Consider the following 23,774-nt stretch of genomic DNA (forward strand, 5'->3'; position numbering starts at 1 on the left):
TGAAATGTATAAACCATTCCTCCTCCAAAGCCTAACAGAGCAGCCCACTAGTGCTGCCCATTCTCAATACAAGACTCAGCAATCCTCTGCTAGTGAAAGATTCAGACCTTGATTTTAAAGGGGCCTCAGGGGCAGAGTCCCAAATTTGTGCCTAAAGATAACTGTAGATCCAAATCTGCACCATGTAATAACTGTGTGAGCATTTCAACAGCTCACTGATTGCACCCACAATGTAGTTAGATGTTCAAGTGCTATAATGTACAACTTGTTTGCAAAATTGAGTCTGAAGTTTTTTCCAGGTGCAAAATTAGATGCCACTTGTCCAATCAGGCTCTCCCATTGACATTGGTGGAGTTTATAGTTAGCAATTTGTCCAGTAAGACACTTAATTCTGTCCAGATCTTTGCTGGACTGAGTTACTAAAGGTAATCTATACCTAAGATTACATTTTCTGAAATTATGATTTTTTTCAGTTGTTAAAATCAAATGCATTTAATTTACATAGTGTGGTGACTTACCTGCTTACTACAAAAAAACAGTATACTCCGAGCCTGGTTTACCACTACATTATTCTATGTGCTTACCAGTTTTACAGCAGTAGAATAGTGGTGAATCAGTTCTTTTGTACCGTTCACGTCTGCGTATTAAGAGTGACTATCGAGCTAATATTATTCTGCATTTAAAAGCCACATTCTAAGTACAATTTTTATATGAAGAGAGTTCTCAGCAACTTTATATTACAATGACAGTACACTGCTAGAATATGCAATAGTATGTAAAACAAATTTTAAAATTACTATTTTTAAAAAAATGTATACATATCACATACACTTAGGCCTCAATCCAGAATCATTTTAATCCAAGGAAATTTTTGTAAGGTAAACTTAAAATACAGAATTACTTATTAATGATTCTATCTTAATTCATAGTTTTACAAAACCATGACCAAGCAATGAATTCATGCTGAGTTAATCACCATTCTCCCCCCCTACACACACACACACACACACACACACACACACCCCCACTCACCTCTCTTTATGAATTAATTTGGCCTAATATAATCTGGTCTCTGTAGATTTTAACTTCAATATTCTAAATATTACCAAAGCTTTTCCTCCTTCCTTTGGAGATTAGCGTTAATAGTTTTGGGAAAAGATTACTTTCTTATTAATTAGACAATATAATGTAGTCAACAGTACACTTCTATTCTGTACACCTATAGAAAGCCATGTTATGGCTTTCCATACAAACCATGTTGGTTAGCACACATTGTGGCTTTGGTACACAGTTGAGTTTTTCCACTAGAAAGGAAAGAATGCAGTGCTTGATACTCAAGAGTATCAATATTATTAACTTTTCAGACTACATAAGAAGAGATGTTTGGAGCAGAATGATTTACTGATAAGACTAATGGATTCCTTTTTTTTTTTTTTTAAACTATCTTAACATCAACAGTTTTTTATCTTAAACTAAAATAATTTCAGTGGCCTTTAAAAAACGCAAGATTGGAAATTAGACCAGTTGATTTTTTCCTTAAACAGTTAGATTTTGAAATTAAATAAAGGCATAATAAAAGCTCATGCCATATATATGATTCATCACATGTCTATGGGAGTTGAAAAAAAGTAATTAACATATTCTTCAAGCGGAGAATAAAAATTCTTACCTTTTTTATACCATGATCTCTGCTTACAGTCATTACATTTCAGCCTATTTTATAAAGTGCATATGGCTACGAAGGTCCGGAGAGAATGAGAATAAAGTGATATTAACCTGCTGAAAACTGCTTAAAAGTCTTATCCTGCAATATAGAGAGGTTCCAACGCCATTTAAATAAAGACTTTCATACAGAGGCATCTCTGACTCAGTTAATAATCCCAATAATTGATTCAACACCCCAAACAGTTTAACGAACAAAAAAAAACAAAAAAGTGAACTTAGAACAGCGAATTTTTTCTAAAATTTGCCAAATTCTAGAATGTTGGTTATTTTATGAGGATTTTAGAAAAAAAAATCCATTTCAGAAGTGAAGTGACCTAATCCTTCCACCGTTTCACCATATTATTGTGAGGCATGGTTGAGACACATTAGTTCAGTTATACCTGGGAGAAAAGGTGGAATGTTTGCTGCCTTTCATGTCTTCCGGCATGTAGCAGCTCTGGGTTCGAGAATAGCCACTGTAAGCCTTGGTGGCAGTTTCTAGGTCAACTTTGATACTAAAGACCTGAGTACAATTGTTCAGTTAAAATTCTGATTTAAGTGGTGAAAGCTAAAGCGGAGTTATCTGATTAAATTGGGAGCCCCACCAATTTTTAATGAAGTCCAAGTTTTATACATTGGTCTCTTCTTTCTGCATGAAGAAATAACCAAGACATGTATGCACATCTATTGCTATGTATCCCAAGGAAGGACTGTGGCTTGGAATAAGTATTGCTTTTATTAAAAAGGATTTGAGTCCAGGGAAAAAAAACCTTTTCAAAAAGGAAAAGCTCAGAGTTCCATATTTGAAGCTGAGACCCCCTCAAAACGAGTCACGTTTGTTCTTGCTTTTAAGACATCTATAAATAGCCATTTCGAGCCACACAACCTGATGGTTCTAGAAGTCAGAGAAGAAATCTTGAGGGCCCAAGTGAACAATAAAAGGTGCGATGCTGAGAGGCTGGCAATAGGGACTGTCAATGAAAAAACCACCTACAGTGGAGAAAAGAGCAGAGAAGCAAAAACTTCGTGTTAATTTCAAAGGGACTGGCTGAAGCTAAAGCTCCATTTAAATTTCTCTGCTCCTTCAGCTGTAAGTGGAATTTTCATTGTAAAAGGGACACAAATGGGCACTTTTAAAACTATCAAAACATCCTTACTTCCAAGGTTATCACTTTGTAAACAAAGAACTGACAGCTCATTCATATTTTCAGAAAAGCAGAGAAATGTAAAATATGCAGCAACAGGGCAAGTTTACAATGTGGTTAGTAACTCCCAACAAATGATAAAAAATGAACAAATGACTTCATATAAATCATCTGAAATGACGGCCATCAAGTTGGAAAAGAGCACAGCTCCCTCTTTTTAATGAGCTGGGGAGGAATAAGTTATTGGGCAAGTAAATTTTCAATACGTAAATATTTTCAGAACAAATTGTAGTTTAAAATTTAAAGTCTCAGAAATTCATGGATTTAAAAAAAAAAAAAACACCCCACTTTATCATCAGCAGTTGCCAATCAAGAGAACTCCAAAAAAGGCAGGGATCTTTTAATGAATATTGTATTACCCAAAAATGGGCTCTCATCAGCCATGCTTTTTCTGCTCCGTGATGGCTCCCTTTCATCCATAGGCCAGCAAAACAGGTCAATGATTTATGAACACTTCTCAATTTGAAGGCAACGCCAACCCCGCCATTTATCTCTCAGTGCTAATTCAAGGGATGATAATGTCAGACTCACTGCTGCTGTCAATCAAGGCTACATACTTTATTAAAGTACCACCACCACCAAATGAAAGCCAGAGCTACAGCAGGAAGAGAAACGGTTATGAAAGATTTAAGCACATTCCTAAGCACAAATGCTTGATTTAAGAACAGCTGCTGTAGTTAATTCCAAGGAAAGCAGCTTGTTATACACGTCACCCCCTTATCATGCTGTTCTAGGATTACTCTCCCTGCTATGAGAAACATACATTGCGGTAAGCCCCATTCTTACCACGTCCTTTAAAAAACCACCACCCTCCCCCAAGAATAGAGTCTGAAGGAGAGCAGACTGTATAAAGGCATCGTCAAGACAGCACAAAATATAACAAACCTACTGAAAAGGAACTGGTGAGCTCTGAATGGGGAAGTGCAACCAACAATGCTGCTTATTTTGTGGGGGTGATACCTTAATAAAAAGTACTTTATTCCTTCATATTGGAGTCCAAAGCACAACAGCTTTATACACAAGCCTGGAAATGTTCTGGTGACAGTACGGAGCATGTCCTCTGCTCTATACTTTCAGAGGGGTACATGCACTCCTTATATTATAGATGTTGCCTTACTTTGGGCACCAACTCGTATCAAAAAATGAATACTGGCCTATGGCTGAAATGTGTCACTTTTCACAGCAGCACTCAACAAGAACTGGGACCATTAAATAGCAAGTTTTCATGGGGACCTTGTTGCTGCTTTAGATTCTTATAATTGTAAGGGGAAAAGGAGAACCCTTTTTTTAATTAGAGACTGACAACTAAAATAACTGTAAAAATGCTCCATGGAAAATCAAGGGTGGACAAACAATCTTACAGAGTGAAGAAGGCCACAAGAACAAGTGCAATTTATTCTTTTTGGGGGGAAGTGAGGGGCATTGTAAACACATCTTTGGAACACTAAAAAACAATCATAATGTTATGATTGTCCTTTCTCTGGGCAATACAGACTTAACTATGTATTCCTCCAATTATATAACAAAAGTCTTTGAATGGAAATTTCCCTTGTTTAACACAGGTTTCACAAATATAACTGAATACAAAGAGACCAGCTAGTGTTAATAATGCCCTTCGTTTTCTTTTTCAGCATTTTGCATACAAATGAAGAGGCTTCGTGGAAAACGAAGACAGGGTCTACGTTACTGAGCCTTACAATATGCTACTTCCCTTGGTTTTAAAGATGCTAAGGGAATCCTTTCAAGGTACTGATGCTTCGATAAATCAAAAATAATAAGCTAAGACAATACTTAAACCCATATTTTACTAGCTTTGTTCACCTTAATATTTTCAAAGTTAAAATTTAACTGAAAAGTTTCTATTGTATTACTGGTTTGGTTTTTTTTAAATAACTACACTCTGAATTAAGTTGCCCTACAACAAATACAGGTCATTAACTGAGATTCTGTGTGACTGCATTAGGAAACAGGCAGTACTCTGTGTTACGACAAAACCGTTTATTTGTGATCAGTGTTTTATATTCTATACATCCTTCACAAATTTAATTTTACATAATCGGATACTTCATTTAAAACGTAAGGTTTAAGCTTCTAGTTCTTCCCTATAACAGAAGGCTGGTATAAGTTATTTGAAAATGAGGTAACATTTCACAGAACATTTTTTTTTTCTTCAAGTTTTAGAGAACTAAATTTGCATTTTGTTAAAATCAAAAAGTAGGAAAAGATGTTTCTTTACAAATGACTTTGCTCAAGTATGTGTTCAAAGAAAACAGGATAAAAAGGCTTTTTTCTCTTCTAACATTCTGTACTGTACTGTGTTGTTCAATCAATAGGAATTAGCTTCTGCCATTTGCTAAAAGAATGAGTAGTGGGGAACAGGATATGTTGGGAATTTCATAACTGGTAACAGAACCATTCTCTTGGGTATACCTACAGAGAGAAGAAACGGAGAGGACTCCAAATAAGTTCAATGATCCAATAAAGTCAAGTAAAAGCTTACAGTAATGTTCTCATTAACCCTTTCCAGATGAGTCAGTCAATGAGCTTTGAGGGCATTGAATCCCAGAAGCAGAACATTTCAACATTTTGTAATGCTTTAAACTTATAATAACATCTGATATGTTATATTCATTCTGATGTTTATTAATTTAGCATTAGCAATACGTTTCAGAAGTAGTCAGTACCATGTTACACTGAAACAGACTGGATTTGGAAAGTTAATTTACGTTCTTATTAAGATAGTGTGGACAATCTATCTTGTTCAGTGTCCTGAAGTAATTTAACAGGCCAGTTACAACTGCAAAGCTTTTAGACAGAAAATGCTACTGTGCATACACAGAAGTCCTTAAAAAAAGGGCACAGCACAGTTTTGACAAACCTCCCTTTGGATCTGTCAAAACCAGGCACTGATAACTCAATCAAGTTCTATATCCATTTAGACTTTCTGCATTTATTCATATTGTACTGAAGTGGCAAATCTGGAAAGATTAATATCTGCCTAATCTCAGGATTATTATAGCGTTCTTGTGGCCTCACAAACTTCTGCATACTTAAATACTTTTTTTTTTAATGGTTCCTATTTAAATTCTAATATTTAACCTACGTATCCATTTAGAAATCACAAAGCAGCAACAGCAGGTATTCCAGAGCACCAGATGATCAAAGTGAAACTTCCCAACATGCAACAGCTTACAAAGGCAAAGAGACATATTTACCTTACAGCCAGAAAAGCATTATTTCAGTACTTTGCATCACAATAAGACATTAAAACAGAAAAACTCTTTATGCGAAAAATGGGGGCAGCAGATTTCACAAGACTTTGAAGTCAGCGATATGCCACACGTAAATATCTAAGCGATTACAATTCAGGCTCCAACACAGATGTCATGAGAAGATGGAGGGAAAGGAAAAAACAAACCAAGAGAAAGAAGGATTGTAGGTAAAACTCCCAGCCCCACTGAAGTCAATGAGAGTTTTACCACTTACTTCAGTGGGGCCAGGACTTCACCTCATATTCTTATATATAACCTATCTGCCAATAAGAGATACGGATAGTCAAGTACCAGCCATCTTAGACTATCTCAGGGTCATATTAAATACCCACTTCTTAATGTTTCATACAAGGATGAAGGCTACAAAAGGGATTGTTTAAAATAAGCTACTGATGAAACAGGTCCCAAACTAAATATGTGATCTCCTGCTGGGTGAGTGGGTAGAGGTTCCCTTTGTTATCAATAACAGTGCATGAAAGATAATCAAGAATACAGACTATGCTTTATGGGAAATGCTAGTGTCACCTGCTGCAATGTGAACACAGATGGCCAATTCATATCTTTCTACTAAGATAAGAAAAGCTGCTTTAAATCAGAGGAAATTCCTTATCCGAGTAAAGGCACCTCATTGGCCAGTTCCCTTGCCCAGCTCCACAGAAGAAAGCATAGAATGGTAGCAGCCAGTCCTGCGTGGTAGGTGCTCTTAGACACCAACAATACTAGAGCCACAGCATTTTCATCATCAGGGGACAGCACGAGGCTATAGCTGTATTTATGGTGTGCATCATTTAGAATGGAAAAGGTTCTTTCCCAAGGTGTAGAAATCAAGTTACCCAGTTCCGTAATATTTCCCTGGTCAGATAAGGTTTCTACACTTGTAATCGGGTGGAGTTACTGTTAGCCACCAATTTTATTCAGATTCGATACGGAAGCAAGCATTAGGGTAATAACCCAGCACAGGAATGGTTGGTATAGTGAGGATTAGGTTTCCCCTTTGAAAAATAAAAAAAAAGGCTGCTGGAGTAATCATGTGGTTTTGCCATTTGAGAGCTACAGAATCTTACCCAGTTATAGAAGACAGGTTCTGTACACACACAAGATCAGAACTGGTTCTGAGACAGCGCCTTGTTTTACTCTAGTGTGTCGGAACATATCACTGACTCCAAACTGTTTTGCCCCCATTGCCACATAAACCTCATTCAAAGTAACCAAAAGGCCAGTTAGAGATAAATATGCTTTATTAGTCTAGTATTTAAAAAAAGCGTGGGGGAGGGAAGGGGGCTAGGAGAAAGTACTCTGGAGCTATGAAAGAGGCCTTATGTTTATTTTAGTCCATATGAAATGTATTGCACTGCCATCCTAGATTTCACTGGGCTTCTTAGCAGAAAGGGGCAGTGGCAAGTTATAGTGCCTTCGCAGCCTTGCAGTCTGATCTCTAAGTAACCTACAGAAACTCAGTTAGCCTGACCCAAACAGCAGTATTCATCCTGCCACTATATAAAATGTGTTTGGACTGGTTATGAGATGTTTGTGGCAGTGGGCATTTCAAACAACTGATTGCAATAAGAGGAAATGCCCACAAGTCTAACTTACAGACCATCATTTTACCAATGTTTAGCCAAGGGGCATTAGAGTAATATTTCAAGGATGTTAGATTTGGCCCTTAGGTATTCTTTGAATGGAGCACAAGTTGGCTGTAAAAAGTAGGAGAACTACTTAAAAATATTCAATTTCACTATAAAAGGGAACAGGCAGTTAGAACAAGCAGTCCTTCCACAATCAGGCAAAGCATAGGCAAAAAGCTACTCCAACCAAAACAAGAACCACAAGGTTATGGCATCAATTGAAATGTCATATTTAAAGTGAGCTCTGATTTTCTTGGATCACTTGCGAACTCTAGGGCAATCTCTATTTTTGGACTGCCATGATAGTTTCAATACCATTTCTAGTTCAGTTAATTAATAGGTCATACATACCGTAGGCTGGCGCAGCTGGGCTGTACCCATAAGGTGCCCCATAGCCTACAATACAAACAGAATAAGCGTTTGGCTTTATTCCACCCAGCATATGAAAGTTCATATCAAAGGTCGCAAACTTACCACCACAGGGGCCATACACAACAGAAAATCCACTGCCGTTTAAGTTAAAATACTTAAACAGCATTTGGCTATAATCGTTCCAGATTCTGGCTGCAAAAATAAACAAGGCATCTTATGCCGTTTTTGGAAGCTTCAGCATAGAAGAGCGAAACTCCACCTTTCTTTCTATTTTCCTTAATTTTCTCTCTTAGTTGAAACTTTCCAGTCAATACTGTTGCACTGCAAGAGTTGGCAAAGCCCCATTTACAGACTTTCTTCATAAAATACAGATATGACTTAATGCACAAAATCGTCATTGTCCTCAATCCCCCACTTAGGAAAAGGGAAACCTGGAGGCCCGTGGTAAAGGTCCAAATCAGCAGCAGATATTTTTGGTGATTAAGAACACTGCCATTTGGTTTCCGCAGAGTCCAAACATATTCCACAGAAGACATCTGAATGGCTGGATAGTAAGTAAGCGCTGATGGCAGCTTAAAAAAAAATAAACCAAATCATGGGGATAGGAGGCATGCAAAGTTAGAGGATACATTCAGTTGCTGAATAAAAAGGAATGGTGACAGCATTGTTCTTGGTTATTACTGCTTGCTATTTCATTAAGACTTAGTACCATTCATGCCTGACAAAGCTTTTTTTGAGGGGGGTTACGTTGGGGTGTGGGAGGCTGAAGAGGAAAAAGGTACGTACGCCAAGAGAAATAAATGCTTAACAAGTATGATGGCTGGGAAATTAAACCTATTTCTGGAAGAATTCCATGCTGGCAAGGCCTGTGCCTCTAGCAGGTTACAATGTCTCAGAAATGACTCCTCAGGCAGAAAAGCAGTTTCAGAAACAATGTTCAAGTCCATTAAAAATGAATTACTGGTTTTTAATATTTATGATTACATCAATATACAGGAACAATGAAGGCACCACATTGCTGACTGCGCCAGGAGGTAAATATATCCAACTACAGGGCTGCGCTATTAACATTTGGGAACTGATGAAGGGTGTAATTAGAGTTTATGCTATATCCTAAAAAACCTTGAGCACTAATGATCAGGGTTTTACACTTTGGAAGCTAAGTGAGTGTTGGCTATGGAACTTTGGAGGCAGAGATCCCAAAGAATAAAATAAAATATATATAAATGGAGGAGATTCTCCTCCCATCCCTAACTCCTGCACATGATCTCCTACACCAATGTGGTTCAACATCTTCAGATTGGCAACCCCTTATTCAAACTCAAATTTTTGTGATTCCACACCATATAAAATGAATAGACAATAATGAGAATAGACAATAAGTAATTTGTTTGTGTAGCTGGAGAAGTTCACAGAGAATACCTGACCTTGAAGGATAACAGTATGCAGGGAATGGAGGAGCGAGATTTTCTGTGCTTTAGATTGTAGTATGCTTTTCAACGCCTCACGACCACCCGCTCCCCAGGTGTTGTGACTCACCAGGTGAGATACACTATTTTAGATGAAGCAAAATACAGAGGAAACCCAGAAGTTGCTATGCACTTCGTCTCTGTAGCTACAGTTTTGTGGCTGCTAACCTGCCAATGGGAATCAACACTAAAACAGCCTGACCAGCAATGTGAATTCTACGTGAAGGGGCCCAAGTATAAATGGGAACCAAAAAGCCTTTTAATTTAGACTTGCGGTTTTGCTGCTCAAAGCAACGCGGCCAACATTACAGAGCAACATCAGCCAGAATATGAATGTGAATTTCCTTCCTTCATTTCTCCCAACATGACAGCTGTTAATAGGCACCTCTGCTCACAGCCCCAGACTGTGTGGGGTGTTCCCGAGAGCACTATGACTTCCAAATCTGCCAGCATAATCCCCACAGTTCACTACTCTGGAACGCATTTCAGCACAGCAGCAAGTTCCATTCCAGTAGCCTTTCCCCAAGAGGGCTGAAGAAGGGTCTCTCTTACTGTGAATCAGACTGCTCCTAGAGGGGATTCATCAGGCGGCAAAGCACTTCTCGCGGGAAGCAACGCGCACAAGACAGTATTTTAATTTTGCATGCACAAACAATACCCCTCTGCCCTTATTAAGGATAATCCTGTAGCATTATCTAGAATGAGAAACTCTTGGTAAAGCCAATCATAATACTAATAGGCATCTTCCAGGAGACTTCACAACTGGGCACAGAGTTGTGGGAATCATGCCATGGTGAGAGAGTTATGAGAAAGGCAGATATCAGAATTACAAAGCCCCAGGGAAAGAGTCGGAGCTGGATAACGATTTGCTCATCTTCCATGCATAATAAACTGCAAGCGAGATATGTTTCCAGCTCTACAGACTCTCTGACTTTTCCCTTTATTTAAACCCCCATGCATTTTCCCCTATGGCTCTTCTCAAATGCTATAAAACTAAACAGGTCATCAGCATGGATGAGTCTGACCCATAGAAAGGTGAACGTCAGCAGCCATAGTTCATCCATGGACAGCTGGGATGGACAGACCCTTAGCTATTAGCGCCATGACGTACCTGGTGCTATGTATCCAGTAGCAGCGGCTGCCCCAACAAATGCCCCTCGTGTTAAAGCGCCTCGTCCTCTGCCTCGAGCAGCCTGGACTGCTGCTGACACAGCTGTATTTACAACTCCTTTAGTCTGTGCAGAATAATAAAAATGGCATGATTCAGAACATGATACATGAGGCAATCCATGTTAAACCCATCGAATGCTATATTCAACCCGCTAGGCTTGTTAAAGGCAACACACTCACTCATTCCATTCTGAAGCGTAGCTGTGCAGAATTGGGGACTGTGGCACAGACCTATATGTGAGCTCACAAGTTCTCTCAATTTATAGAATCCCCTTCCCTGGACAGAACGAATGGAGCATTGGCAGCTGCCAACAGGCATCTTTGTTTCATTCAAACACCACAGTGAGCTATGAGCTATCTTTTTGTCATGGGTGCGATGTGACTCTGATCACTGATAGGGCACCAATGTGCTACTACACTCTGCTACTGATCTCCATCTCGCTTGCCTGTGGGGAGCTGCAGGGACGCGGGGTCACTGCTGCAAAGCTGGATTTGTTACATCATCAGAAATCCTTGACACTTTTTGAGAGAGTGAAGTGCCCGGGAGAGACGGGGAGGATATTGACCCTATTTCTCCCCACCTCTCCTCTCCGGCTTGCTGTCTGTTTAAACCGCTGTGCAGCCCACCTTTGCCCTGCCCCATGAAGTGCTGAGCTAAGAGCTGGGGCAGGGGAGCATTGGCATTTTTATTATATTTCCCTGTAACATATCAAGGGTGAAATCCCAGACTTATTAACTTCAAGAGGACCAGGATTCTATCCCAAATGAAGCAAGAAAGCCTGGACAAGAATTTTCAAAAATACAAACCTATCTTTATTCTCCTAAAGTCACACTTAGGGCTTGTCTACACAACGTTTAGTTCACGGCAAGCTGGGCTGTGAATCTACCCCGCACCAGCTTGCCATGCACTAAGTGTCCGTGTGGACCCTGCTGACGCACATTAAACAGCTAATACACGCTGATCTGGTCCCATTTCAAAAAGGACTAGGCTAACATTGAGAGAGAGTGTGTGGCCAGGGCAGATTCCCACCTCAGCTTGCCACTAACAGTGTGTAGATGAGCCCTTAGGCATCATTAAACTGGGTTGCCAGATTTTCAGAAGTATTGGCCACTCAGCTCCCGTAGGTTGGGTTGGCAACTGTCAGATGACTGGCACATTTCAAAGTTTGGCCACTGATTTTGACTCCTATTTTTTAGGAATCTTGGCTGCTTCGTTAGACAGGAATTAAACTTGAAACACGGTAACCCTTCCTTTGAGCTAGTATGTGCAGTATCCATTCAATCTGATAGATCTTTTCCTCTGTCCTCACATGGAGGCAGATTTCCATAGAATCACAGGACCTGGAAGTGACCTCGAGAGGTCATCTGCTCCAGTACCCTGCACTCATCCCTGACAGGTGTTTGTCTAACCTGCTCTTACAAATCTCTAGTGCTGGAGATTCCACAATCTCCCTAAACACTGGAATTAATTACTTTACTACCCTGACAGGACATTTTTCCTAATGTCCAACCTAAACCGCCCTTGCTGCAATTGAAGCCCATTGCTTCTTGTCATATCCTCACAGGTTAAGGAGAATAATTTTTCTCCATCCACCTTGTAACAACCTTTTATGTACTTGATGTAATGGGCCATTTTCATGCCTGGCTATTAGGATCATATCCGTTTTAAATGCTGAGTGTCTCTAGTGTTAAGAATACATCCTTCCTAGTTCATTTTTATTTTCTGGCCCACCGTAAGATCTATTTCCCTCTTACATGTCTGAATAAATCCCTTGCCTTCTCTCTTTTCATTTTGTTATAATCTTATTCCTTAATTACTTTCTGGCTCCATCTACTTATTCTACTCAGTAAACGCCATTTCTTAATTTTTTATTCTCAAAGCGCACAATAGCTACAGTTGTGTAGACAGCTCTGTTGGTCTAACCATAGACTGTGCTGGCCAAACCTCCTTTAGAAACTCTGATTTTTCCTTCTTTTTAAATAAAGGGAGACTGCATGTGTGCATCAAACCACATTGTTTCCCAAGCATAGACAGCAGCTGCAAGCTAACTGGCAACCTCATGCAGCAGATCAGAGAGCTTTCGAAGAGTAGTATTGACATAGCTTATTGCAAAGAAATGAGAGCAGAATAGGACTGAACATCAGAGTGCCTCGATCTCAGATCATTCTCGGATCTTAACTGCCATCTTTGTGTGGAACAACATTCTTCAGGAATTGGATTTTAAAATAATCATGGAAGCTGAAGAACTTCCATGATGCAGGAACTGGAGGTCTCGGGGCGCCCAGGAGAATTGCTATAAACATAATTGTTAGATACAGAACTTAACAAATACAAGTGGCTGGTAATTTCTCTGAATATGTTTTATGCTGTAGCAGGATGGAACAAAATTAATTTTTGCAAAGACTGGAAAAGAAACCTAATTCTAGTTAATCTGCACAATGCAGATCAAAGCTGTAACTGTCAGGACTTTTTCTGTGTGGGGCTTTCTGGAAGAAGTACACTGATAATCAGCTTCAGTTGTGTTCAGTGTTAATGGTATAGAATGGAGAGATCACGGTGGCTCTCAGGAACCATTTTAATGATTATTATTAGAATCTAATGTAAAAAGAAGTCTGAAGTGAAGTTTTTATTAAACAAATCCTCCCCATCCAATAAAATGTTGCATTTGAAAAGGGATACCCCTCAAATAGTTTAGGCTCAAAATTCAACTTCATTTAGAAGCTAAAGATTGTGTCTATCACCAGACTATAAACAAGGTATTCTTTAAGTCTACCTCTATTACTATCAGAGAGGTAGTGCAGTCTAGTGGGTATTGCACTAGAGTTGAACTCAGGGGACCTGGGCTCTATAACTGACTCTGGCACTGACCGGCTGTGTGACCTTGGGCAAAGTCACTTCCCCTCTCTCTGTCGTCTCTATGTAAGATAGTAAGCACTTTGGGGCATAGACTGTTCTGTCTCTTCGTACAGCTCTAACACATTGAGGCCCTCACATCAGCTCAGGCCTCTCAGTGCGATTAACAAATTACTAACAACAACAGAGTAATAAAAACAAAGGACAATGCTTCCAATAGACCTGCTGAAAAACAACAGACTGAAGTCATGTGGTCCCTCTGCAGATGCCATCATCTAATGCTACCCCAGGGCGGTGCTGACATAGAGAATGGCGCTAACTATAAAAGGCAATTGGGGATTCTTACCTGAGGGAGAATCTTCTTTTTCTTATTGTTGGCTGCATTAGGCCCAGAAAACAGTTTCTCAAGTGCTGCTAAAGCAGCGCTCGCTTTTGCCACCTTCTTATTTGGACCTGCGCCTCTGAACTTCTGCCCATCTACTTCTACCTGAAGCCAAGAGGTTAATTTAGAGCCAGTACTTTTCCTGGTGGGAACGACTATTCATATTTACAACCAGATCCCAGCTGGAATCATGAGCCGTTGATAAAAAATTTCAACAAGTCAGTCCAGTTATGGGTGAAACTAACTTGTATTTCCTCCAGTGAGTTCAAAGCACTCCACGATCAAGAACTAATTAAACCCAGTAGCTCCATGTGATAGGTAATGATCACTTGAACCACTACGGAAATGGTGGGAAGGGACAGCTCGGTGGTTTGACCATTGACCACTGCTAAACCCAGGTTGTGAGTTCAATCCTTAAGGGGGCCATTTAAGGAACTGGGGAAAAAAATCTGTCTGGGGATTGGTCCTGCTTTGAGCAGGGGGTTGGGACTAGATGACCTCCTGAAGTCCCTTGCAACCCGGATATTCTATGATTCCATGATACTTAAGTTGATTAACAGGACAGAAGTTAGGAATCCCATATCAACTTGAAACTGAAGGGGGAATTTAAAGAGGTCCAATACATTTACTTGGGATGGAATTTTGCAGGAATTAATTGGGAAGGTTGCTATGAAGTCTTTGGTGGGCAGGACCTTAGCTTTAGATCTCACCCAAAACTATACTTTTAAATGATCCCCAAACCCCACAACTTTTTAGGGGCACCTACAGCTCTAATCAATCAGCTTTGCACCCCCATCATCTTCAAGAACCTGCATTATGGCTACCCTTTGGCTAAAGAAAGCTGCCTTGTACTCTCTAGAGCCCATCAATGCTGATTCTATGTCAGCCCAAGAACCTGCTGAGCCAGAGACTGAATCGGCTCCCTCTGTTACATCATTCCTAACCCCTGCTAGGCTGGCAACAAGACGATCAAATCAGGGCACTCGTACAGGGTTGCCAGGACCTGTCCATGACACACACTGGGTAGTGGTTTTGGTTACTCAGCTGCCCTCTCCCTATGTTATGGCAGGGATGTGATGTGTTTAAGGGCTTTCATAACCAAATCCTCCTCCTTGCTGAATTATCCAGGGCAAGGAGAACATTCCCCTGCCATCCCCACAATCACCTTGGCCCTGGGAGATACAGGAACCTGAAAAGGTTACCGTCCCTCTTGTGGAAGAGAACGAACGGTAAGGCTCTGGATTAACAATAAATGGCAACAGAAAGCTACCAAGAGGACTGAAGCATTGTTAGCAAAACCACCTGCAGATTTCCGAACACTGCTGCACTCACCTCCATTACAAAGCGCTTATCATGGCTCCCACCTGTCTCAGAGATGAGCTCATACTTAAGACCTCTTCTTTTTTCATTTAGCTCCATCACTGGGTTTTTGCCACTTGCTGTGAGGATAGGGCCCTGAGTTCTTACCTACAGAGACAAGATATATTATAACCGTAACAGCTCTGAATGGCAGACACACATCTACAGCATGTCTGCCTAGAACAGCTGCCCACCTGGAAAATGCCAGTACTAATCATCTTCCTTTTGTGTTTCTGCAACAGCCAGTTCTTCCTGATACATCCGCCTTAGCAGGCTCTCTAGGGATGGACCGGCACCAGAGACACAGCATTGTCAAAGCTTCAGCACAACCTGCTGCACCAGAACAGCAGATATGAAGCCCCTGCCCCCAAGGAAAGCTGAGGGATGAACCATTTAAAAAATAAAATAAAATATTGCCACCCGCTCATATCCGGCACAGCAGGCAGCTAGCGTCTCCATGACCAGTCGCCATCACCTTCACAGCACAGCATGGAGCATCATGCTGCTGGCTGAAGGATAGACCATCTAGGTGTCCAGTTTCTTGAAAGCAGCTCTCTGCTACTGAACAGAAGGGGATTGGCTTTCCCAGCCCTGCACATCTCTATTGCCTGATCTAACCATCCCCATGGCACTCCAATCTCTGACTGGTGAAGCCACAGAGTGTAGGTCATACATCACAGTGGATATAGCTGTTATCTTGGGCTAGAAATGCAGAAACAAAGAGCCAGTACACCAGGATAGCAGACTTCATTACAGTCTGCTTTGCTGGAGGCACCAAAGCAGATACTGAAAAGTGAGAAGAACACAGAAAATTAGGAGAGCCAGGCCAAGATTTTCAGAAGCGTCAAGTACCCAACGCGAGGCACCTGCCCTCTGAAAATAAGGTCCCTTTAAGGCATCTCAATTTAGGCACCCAAAATCCTGAGTCACTTTTGAAAACCTTGGCCCTTGTAAACATTTCTAACGTTTTACATGAAAAACAGTTACGATTTGCCTTTAGTCAAAAATGATCTAAATAATTCTAATTCTTTTTAAAACTGGGTTAAAAAGGCTAATATGATTGTGATGCTGTATGGAATATGGGAGACACTTTATAATATTGTTGATACCAATATTATAAAAGTGCAATGAATCTTACCAGGTATACCATGTAAGGTATCATTGGAAAAGTTATAATTCACTAGATACGGTAATCTTGTTTGTATCACCTTTGAATTGTAAGTTATAGATATGTAGGGTATATCTATATTTCCAAACTTGTGCTGTGCATCTGGGTGACACCCCTAGACAGATTGGCATCAGCACTGCCCAGCCTGCTTGATGGCTCATCAAGGGACATCAGCTGTACACTGAACTCACTGAAAGGGTCAGGGGCTACATCTTATGACTCAGCAAGGCATGCAGAGGCATGCTTATAGACAGACCTCTAAGGCATCCAGGCCATGTGCTGGGCAGCTTGTGTTTGAAACCAAAGAAATACAAGCTGCATGGCAAAAGACTGTAAAAGGGAGCTGCATCTTCTCTATTTTGTCTTCATTCCTGCTTCTTACCTCTGGAGTAACTGTTCTACAAACTGCAGCTCTGAACAAAAGACTGAATGACCCATCCAAGCTGTGGACGTATTCCAGAGGGACTTTCAAGCCAGCAAACTCACCAACACTGCTAAGAACCTGATATGTGGATTTTGAAGCCTTTGTTTTTATGTAACTGCTTTACCATTTAACAACTCTTCTTGTCCTTTCTTTTTTCTTTATAATAAACCTTTAGTGTTAGATGCTAAAGGATTGGCTGGCAGCGTGGGATTTTGGGTAAGATCCAACCTAGTACTGACCTGGCAATGTGGCTGGTCCTTTGGGGTCAGGAGAACATTTTGTAAAGTGAGCAGAATTTTTAAAATAACTTCTCACCTTACTGCACCTAGGTGCCGATTGGGAGTCTGAAACTGGAATGCACTAAGAGGGCTGTGTGATTACCAGCTTCTTAGTAACCAGGGTGGGGATCAGAAGCACAGTTTGGAGAGTATAACTTCAGTGTTACCCAACAGTCTTGGGAATATCTGCTCTCCTTTTCGCAACCTGCCCTGACCTTGGCATTTCCAGTGAGGGCTACACTAGGCACCTCGGGTCACAATGATTATTAAGGTTATGAGTTGGTCACAGAAGTCTGGGATTCCATGATTTTTCATGTCCTCCATGACTTCTGCACTGGGGGGGAGAGGAAGGGGCCTCCCACTAGGAGCCCTGGCTGGGAGATCTGGCTCCAGCCCCACACCACAGGGCTCGGGCTTCTGCGATTTATTGTTTATTGCCCACGTCCTGTCTGTGACAAAATCTCAGCCTTAGTGATTATACATTGTCTGGCTCTAAGTTTGAAGTCACATTATTTAAATGGGTTAAGTTATGAAGAAATCCACATTTCAATGTACTGAAAAGTATCTATAGAGCAGGCAGATTACTTAAATTTATATTTATAACAAAAAAGCACTTACATTTGAAAGGAGCATTATATCTAAAAATAAGGCAAGAATCTATATCTATTTATCTGCACAACCTCCTGAGTGCATCACAAAGATATCAGCTACAGCAATGAAAATTCAAATTAAAGCCTTCGCTTCCATACTTAACACAAACACTCATCTAGAATTCCTGGGGATGAAGAAGAAGAATGGTGGTACAAATGGAGATGGGGAGGGTGAAGAGGATAGAGACTAAGAGTACATCTAGACCCGTGGCATGGCTGCGGCTGGCCAGGGACAGTGGACTCAGTTTGTGGGGCTATAAAATTGCAGGGTAGACACTTGGGCCCGGGCTCATTGGGTCTCAGAGCCTGGGCTCCAGCCTGAGCCCAAATATCTACACTGCAGCCAAAGCCCCACAAGCCTGAGTCAACTGACCCGGACTCCGAGTCCGCGGGTTTTTAATTACAGTACAGAGACCCCCTAAGAGAGAACTCTGAATTGCTTGGTTTGGCAGCTCCTGACAACTATGTAAATATTGGAAATGGTTTAAGAAAATATTTAATAACATACTGCAGACCCCTTGCAACTGGACTCTTAGAAACACTCAGCACAGACTGGTCAAGTTAAGGCATTTGGTCCTTCAGGGAATACTACATTTCCCACAAATTCAGTAGGAAAACAGAAGCAGAATTTGCTCTTTAGAGTTCCTTAATTAAGCCCCAAGTCCCAAAATTAAGCTAGCGTAACTTTAGACTGTAGCATTTTTCTAGTCCATTCATAAATACACATTTAAAGGCATGATAATGCCTTTCACATTATTTAAATACATCCCTCTTCATTGTGCTACTTTTCTGTACCTCTATCAATGTATAGGTACTTTTAATATAAAAACAGCTCTAAACAATGAATCATGTTATAAAATAGAAAAACATTACACTTGTTACTTATTTGTCTTACAAGTGTGACAAGATTGAGGCCTCAGCGTGCTAGGTGTAAAGAAAGACTGTCTTACCCTGAAGACTTACAGTCTAAATAGGACGAGAGAGAGAAAGAATGATCCTCACTTTACAGCTCAGGAACAGACACACAGAGAGATGGAAGGGATTTGCCCATGGTTTCACTGGCAGTCTGTGGCAGAGATGGGAATTGAAACCAGATCTCTTGATTCCCAATCCAGTGCCTTAACTACACAAGGCCATTGGCCTCATGGAAAGCTCTCTATTACTGTGCGTTTTTCATTGAATACCCACCTCTAAGGTAGAGGAGGTGTCAATTGTAGAATTTCCAGTATTATTGCTTGAGTTTGAAGAGACAGTCTCGTTTTTGCCTTCGGTATCTGATTTTTCATCAGAGCTCATGCACTCAATATCTGCATCAAAGCCAGTTGGATAGCCCATTGCTTGTAATACCTACACCAAACGACATTAAATGAGATGTAAAACCAGTTTGGAAGCGAATGCAAGGCTGATTATACAGCAGTAAAAAGGCCACACACACTTCAGGAGGTAACTCACTTTGAAGTTCACTTTTCACCAAGTTAAATACAGCGAAAAATCAAGTACTAATGGGAAAAAGGGCCCTTGCCTTCTTAAGCTGCAAAATATAATTGAGAGTTTCCAGTGTCAAATGCACCAGCAGTTCATAAATACCATTTTCCAAACTGAGGCTCCCATGTATAATATGGGATTAAAATTCAACCTATAAAATACAGGATCTGTATGCAAAGTAGTTAACTATTCACAATTCCGGTTAGACCACTTCCACTCTGTACTACTACTTGACAGCATGACCAAGACATTCTGTTTTGCATCTTAAGTTCCATTGAGCTCAGCATATACAAGTCTGCAGAGCAAGGACAAGGCAGCTCATAGGAACTAAGGCACCAGGCCATCTGCAATATGGGATGCTACACATGTCGCATCAAGCCCAGATGTTAATTGTTCAGTTTCCAAGGTGGCAGCAAATGCAGGGGTTACCATATGCCTGGGTGTTCCCAGACAGGATCTCTTTTTTGAGCCTGCTTTCTTCTCTGTCCAGGCGGGGTTTTCAAACAACAGGCAACGGCCTGGGTTTTTGCAGAGCAGACAAGCTGCAGCTCAGAAAGACTCCCGATAGATCCATTCCCCTGCAAGTCACAGCTGCTGGATCCCGCCCACCCAGGCCCCAACTCTCAGCCTTGGGGAAGGGATCCTGCAGGGAGGTGCTGACAGATGACTGTGGCTGCATCCTGGGCTTGTGCCCTGGATGCTGACTGATGGCTGGGCCCTGCTATTGTGACGGAGAACGACACTGCCCCCCACCTCCAGTGAGTACCCCCGCCACAGGTATGCCCTCCAGCACCCCCGACTGTACTTCCCTCCCCCTGCAGTGTCCACTTTTGGGGAACCTGAAATATGGTAACCCGAAGCAAATGGTAACATGCAGCCTAAAGAGAAAAATCTTGGCTAGAACGCAGCACTGCTGGAATCTAGGACTGAAAAGGTCTCCCATCTGCAGCTGCTCAAAGAACATCAGCTGACAAACATAACCAAAGACGCACGTCCCTCTCAGCGCTGTAGAGGTGGCCTGAACTGAGGTGTGCATGGCAGTGAAGCAGTAAAGGAGACCCAGGCTAACGGACATGTAAGGGAGTAATTGGCTATTTCATCTGGACATGAATGTGAAGTACATCAAACCTCCTGGGCTGTCACCATGCTGCTCACAACCAGCCACTTTGTAGGAGAGAAGCACAGAACCTGATTTTGTCACTGCCAAACAAACACTTTCCCCAAGGGGTCTCCAGAAGAGATGGGGTACTCTCCCCCATCATGCACAATGATGCAGCAGGTCAGGCAGTTCTGTGACTGACTCCCTGATCTGCCTATGCAGATGTGTTCAGTGGGCACAAAATGTAGGTGTGAACTGACTCAGAGGCTAACCTGAGGGCCCCCCCCCCCAAAAGTTTGGTCTCAAAAGCAAAGCTTGCAGACATGCCCACAGGTACCAAACACTGAACATGGAACCGGGAACAGCGTAAGCATTCTCCTCCAATCAAGGGGCACGCAGCTCCAGCCCCCTTTTCCCCGCCCTGATGGTTGGTAAGGGGCAGGTACCGCAGTCACAGACAGCTCTATTCCTTCCCCCGTTTGGGGGTGCAACACCATCACTTGCCAGTCAAATGCAGCTGCAGATTTAGAGCTTTAAGTATCTAAACAGTGAACCCTAAAAATGGAAACATCCCAATTTAGCCCTACAATCTCCTGGTGTGTGAGCAAGTAGCGCGTGGGCTGCCAGGGAGCAGCAGTGCTGGCTCTGCAGGGCCGGCATGCCAGCTGGTCCTCAGCTTGAAAGAGGGTGGTTCCAAAGCATAGCCGGGGGGGGGGGGTAAATTTGGGGAAAATGGGGCTGTACGAGGCTCCAGCCAGGAACCGGGAGCCACAGAGGGGCCCTGCAGGAGGAAGGCAGAGAAGATCCTGCTTCTCAAGGCAGAATTCTTAATGGTATTAAAAAAAAAGACAATTATTGGGGCAAAATGTAGGTGAGAGGAGGACGGGATGGGAGGACATATACAAAGCCACATCTCCTGCAGAATGATACATTCTATCAAATACTTTTGGGCGCTCTGAGCATGAAAGCAAAAGGGACAATGGGATTTTCAAACTCCTAAATCAAAGGAAAATGGAAAGTTGCCAGATGAACCTTCTGAAAAGGAAGTTCACTCAAAATACATGAAAGGAAGCACAGATAATGACAGATGGGTTTGTTCTTGCAGCTCTGCGCACTTAGATTTTCATTTTGTTTTTGCAGTTTACAGATAACTTTTCCTCCCTTCTCAGCAATGCACACAGGGAAGGTCTGGTACAGCAGAGCCTGATCTATCTACGAATTTACATGGGGAGGACTGTGGTGGCCATTTTTATTTACTAGACACCAACTCAAGTCTCACTGTTTTACCAACTCCAGCTTTCTCCCACAGAGCCTCTAGAAAGGGGAACAATGGGGTATGGCTCAGGCTGCCTCATACCAATGGACCACAATAACAAACTGTGATTCACCATCCTCTATTTACTGTAGCATCCATGATGTGCTAGGTGATTTCCAAACACTCAAGATGGGATGGCTCCCTGCTCCAAGGAGCTCACAACCCAAGGATAGCGACAGACAGGCAGAGGTGAGGGGAATGGGAACAACAGAAGGATGAGCCATCATACTAGTAACTAACAAGGGGAACCAAAAAACAAAACATGGAACCCACCCACACTCACTCATCGACCTCTGGAGGCTTGGACAGCTCTGTTCACTTTTCCCCTCTTACTTGTTCACCATGGGATCTGGAAGTGCCAGAGCATTTTGAAAAGGCCCAAGATAGCAGGTTTGAGCCACACTGCCTCTCTTTAGAGGGTTTACCCATTGATAGTTCTGATCATATCCGCTCTGTGTTTTCCAGGATCCAAGGCTGGAATTATCAGCTTAATTCATATTCAGGTCTGCACCTCAGCCTTACCTTCACTGCCACATGGAGCTTGGCCGTTTTCTTAGAAGGTCCTGATGCTTCATAGGTCGTACCGTCAACATCTACAGACATTGTGAAGACTGGGGCATGGACTGGACCCGACTGCGACAGAAGCTTATACTGAAGCCCTGGCCTGATTTGGTTCAGTCTCATCAGAGCGTTCATGAGATCGATTGCTTTACTGTCTAGGACTATTATGGGAGAGGGTGGGAAGGGGAAAAAAAAAAAAAGATTAACGAAAGAAACTGAGAAGTGAAACATTTTGCATTTCTAAAGTACCATCCATCTGCGTACTTAAGTGCGCTATATAAACATGAATGAATGCCAGCCATCCACTCCCCCAGTGGTTCGTGACCATTACTACTCAATCCCTTTAGAGCTCAGAGTTCTGTACCAGTCAGGTTCTTCCTGGCTGCTACAACTTGATATGAAATTTCATAGGTCATACGGTACTGCGAGTGCTACCTGCAGCCGGATCCCATATGAAACTAGGCACCAGGAGCTACTTGTTCACAGTAATCCAAAAAAAAAAAAAAAAACACTCTTGGTTTGCATATACAATACAGGTGATCTGTCAATGGAATCAGCACCTATCTCCTGTCCCAAATGTGGGATGTGAACAATCAGTTCTACATATTGTGAGGTCTTGGTCTGAGGCTGTTTGAGAGACAACTGCCAGACATTACAAATAAAATACCTGAACTCTTTGGACAACCTAAGTTTTAATATCACCTGCTGGAGTAACCTGATCAGTGACGTGAGTCAGTCAGCCAGTCAAATGTGTTCAAAGAAACTGAAACCCACCCTAAGCAGAGGAGTTTGAAGTTCTGAGCTCAGCGGGATTGAGAACACAAACATTCATTCCAGAGGCTCTTTCACATGCCAGTCCACACCAACACCAAGAAGTTTTTGTGTCAGCTCCTACTATAACCAACAATGGCTCCTTGAAGCCTGAACAGATAAAAGCTGCACTTACTTTTCCTCAAGTTGCGCTTCATCTTTTTATTGGGATCTTTATCATCCCCTAATCCATCTTCAAATGGCCTTTTCAGAGCAGAGGAGCCTGCACCTAAAAGATAGTTCTCCTTGTAATATGGACTTAAATTGATAGTGAAAAACAAGGCAACAATCCCATAGCACCTGTCTGATTAGTCCCATTACTTCGATGTTAACCTTATAATTAACAATCACCTGCAAAGGTCTGTATTTAAGAATTTACATTGCTACATAGAAGAAAACATTAGCTTATAACTGGCAGCAGAGGGTCATGTGGGGAGTCCTTAAGTTTCCACTGTTGCCTGCAGAGGTCCACAGAATTGAACTTGGCAACAGTAGCCAATCAGATCACATATTCAAACCTCCACTTCCTTACCAGCTCGAATACCAATAGTAAGGCCTACGGATGTTGTTAC

At 41.7% G+C, this 23,774-nt stretch overlaps 1 protein-coding gene and 1 long non-coding RNA gene across 24 annotated transcripts in view; one reads left to right on the forward strand and one right to left on the reverse strand.

Annotated features, from left to right (window-relative positions):
• LOC101942936 (uncharacterized) overlaps window positions 1-22,429 on the forward strand; it is a 42,663-nt gene extending 20,234 nt beyond the window's left edge. The window contains exons 4-8 of one of the 8 annotated variants that reach the window (XR_006175417.2): window positions 4,541-4,655; window positions 8,598-8,729; window positions 9,175-9,212; window positions 15,182-15,282; window positions 15,655-17,193. This is a non-coding gene — a long non-coding RNA (uncharacterized LOC101942936). Of the gene's footprint in view, window positions 1-4,540; window positions 4,656-6,024; window positions 8,843-9,174; window positions 9,213-10,018; window positions 10,128-15,181; window positions 15,283-15,654; window positions 17,194-22,296 lie in introns of those variants that run through there. The other 7 variants (XR_010593699.1, XR_010593698.1, XR_010593702.1 and 4 more) reach the window with 7 other exon arrangements.
• Window positions 2,422-23,774, reverse strand: part of STRBP (spermatid perinuclear RNA binding protein) — a 90,951-nt gene continuing 69,598 nt past the window's right edge. For 9 of the 16 annotated variants that reach the window (XM_008169435.4, XM_065572587.1, XM_065572586.1 and 6 more), the window contains 8 exons: window positions 23,339-23,431; window positions 22,354-22,553; window positions 19,121-19,279; window positions 15,386-15,520; window positions 14,018-14,158; window positions 10,759-10,882; window positions 8,158-8,202; window positions 4,893-5,339 (listed from right to left, as the gene is read on the reverse strand). In XM_008169435.4, coding sequence (XP_008167657.2) covers window positions 5,263-5,339; window positions 8,158-8,202; window positions 10,759-10,882; window positions 14,018-14,158; window positions 15,386-15,520; window positions 19,121-19,279; window positions 22,354-22,553; window positions 23,339-23,431 — 974 coding nt within the window. In that variant the 3' untranslated portion in view covers window positions 4,893-5,262. Of the gene's footprint in view, window positions 2,695-4,892; window positions 5,340-8,157; window positions 8,203-10,758; window positions 10,883-14,017; window positions 14,159-15,385; window positions 15,521-19,120; window positions 19,280-22,353; window positions 22,554-23,338; window positions 23,432-23,774 lie in introns of those variants that run through there. The other 7 variants (XM_024106260.3, XM_042854415.2, XM_008169434.4 and 4 more) reach the window with 1 other exon arrangement.

Source organism: Chrysemys picta, chromosome 18 (assembly GCF_011386835.1).
Source record: "Chrysemys picta bellii isolate R12L10 chromosome 18, ASM1138683v2, whole genome shotgun sequence".
Taxonomy (NCBI): Eukaryota; Metazoa; Chordata; order Testudines; family Emydidae; genus Chrysemys; species Chrysemys picta.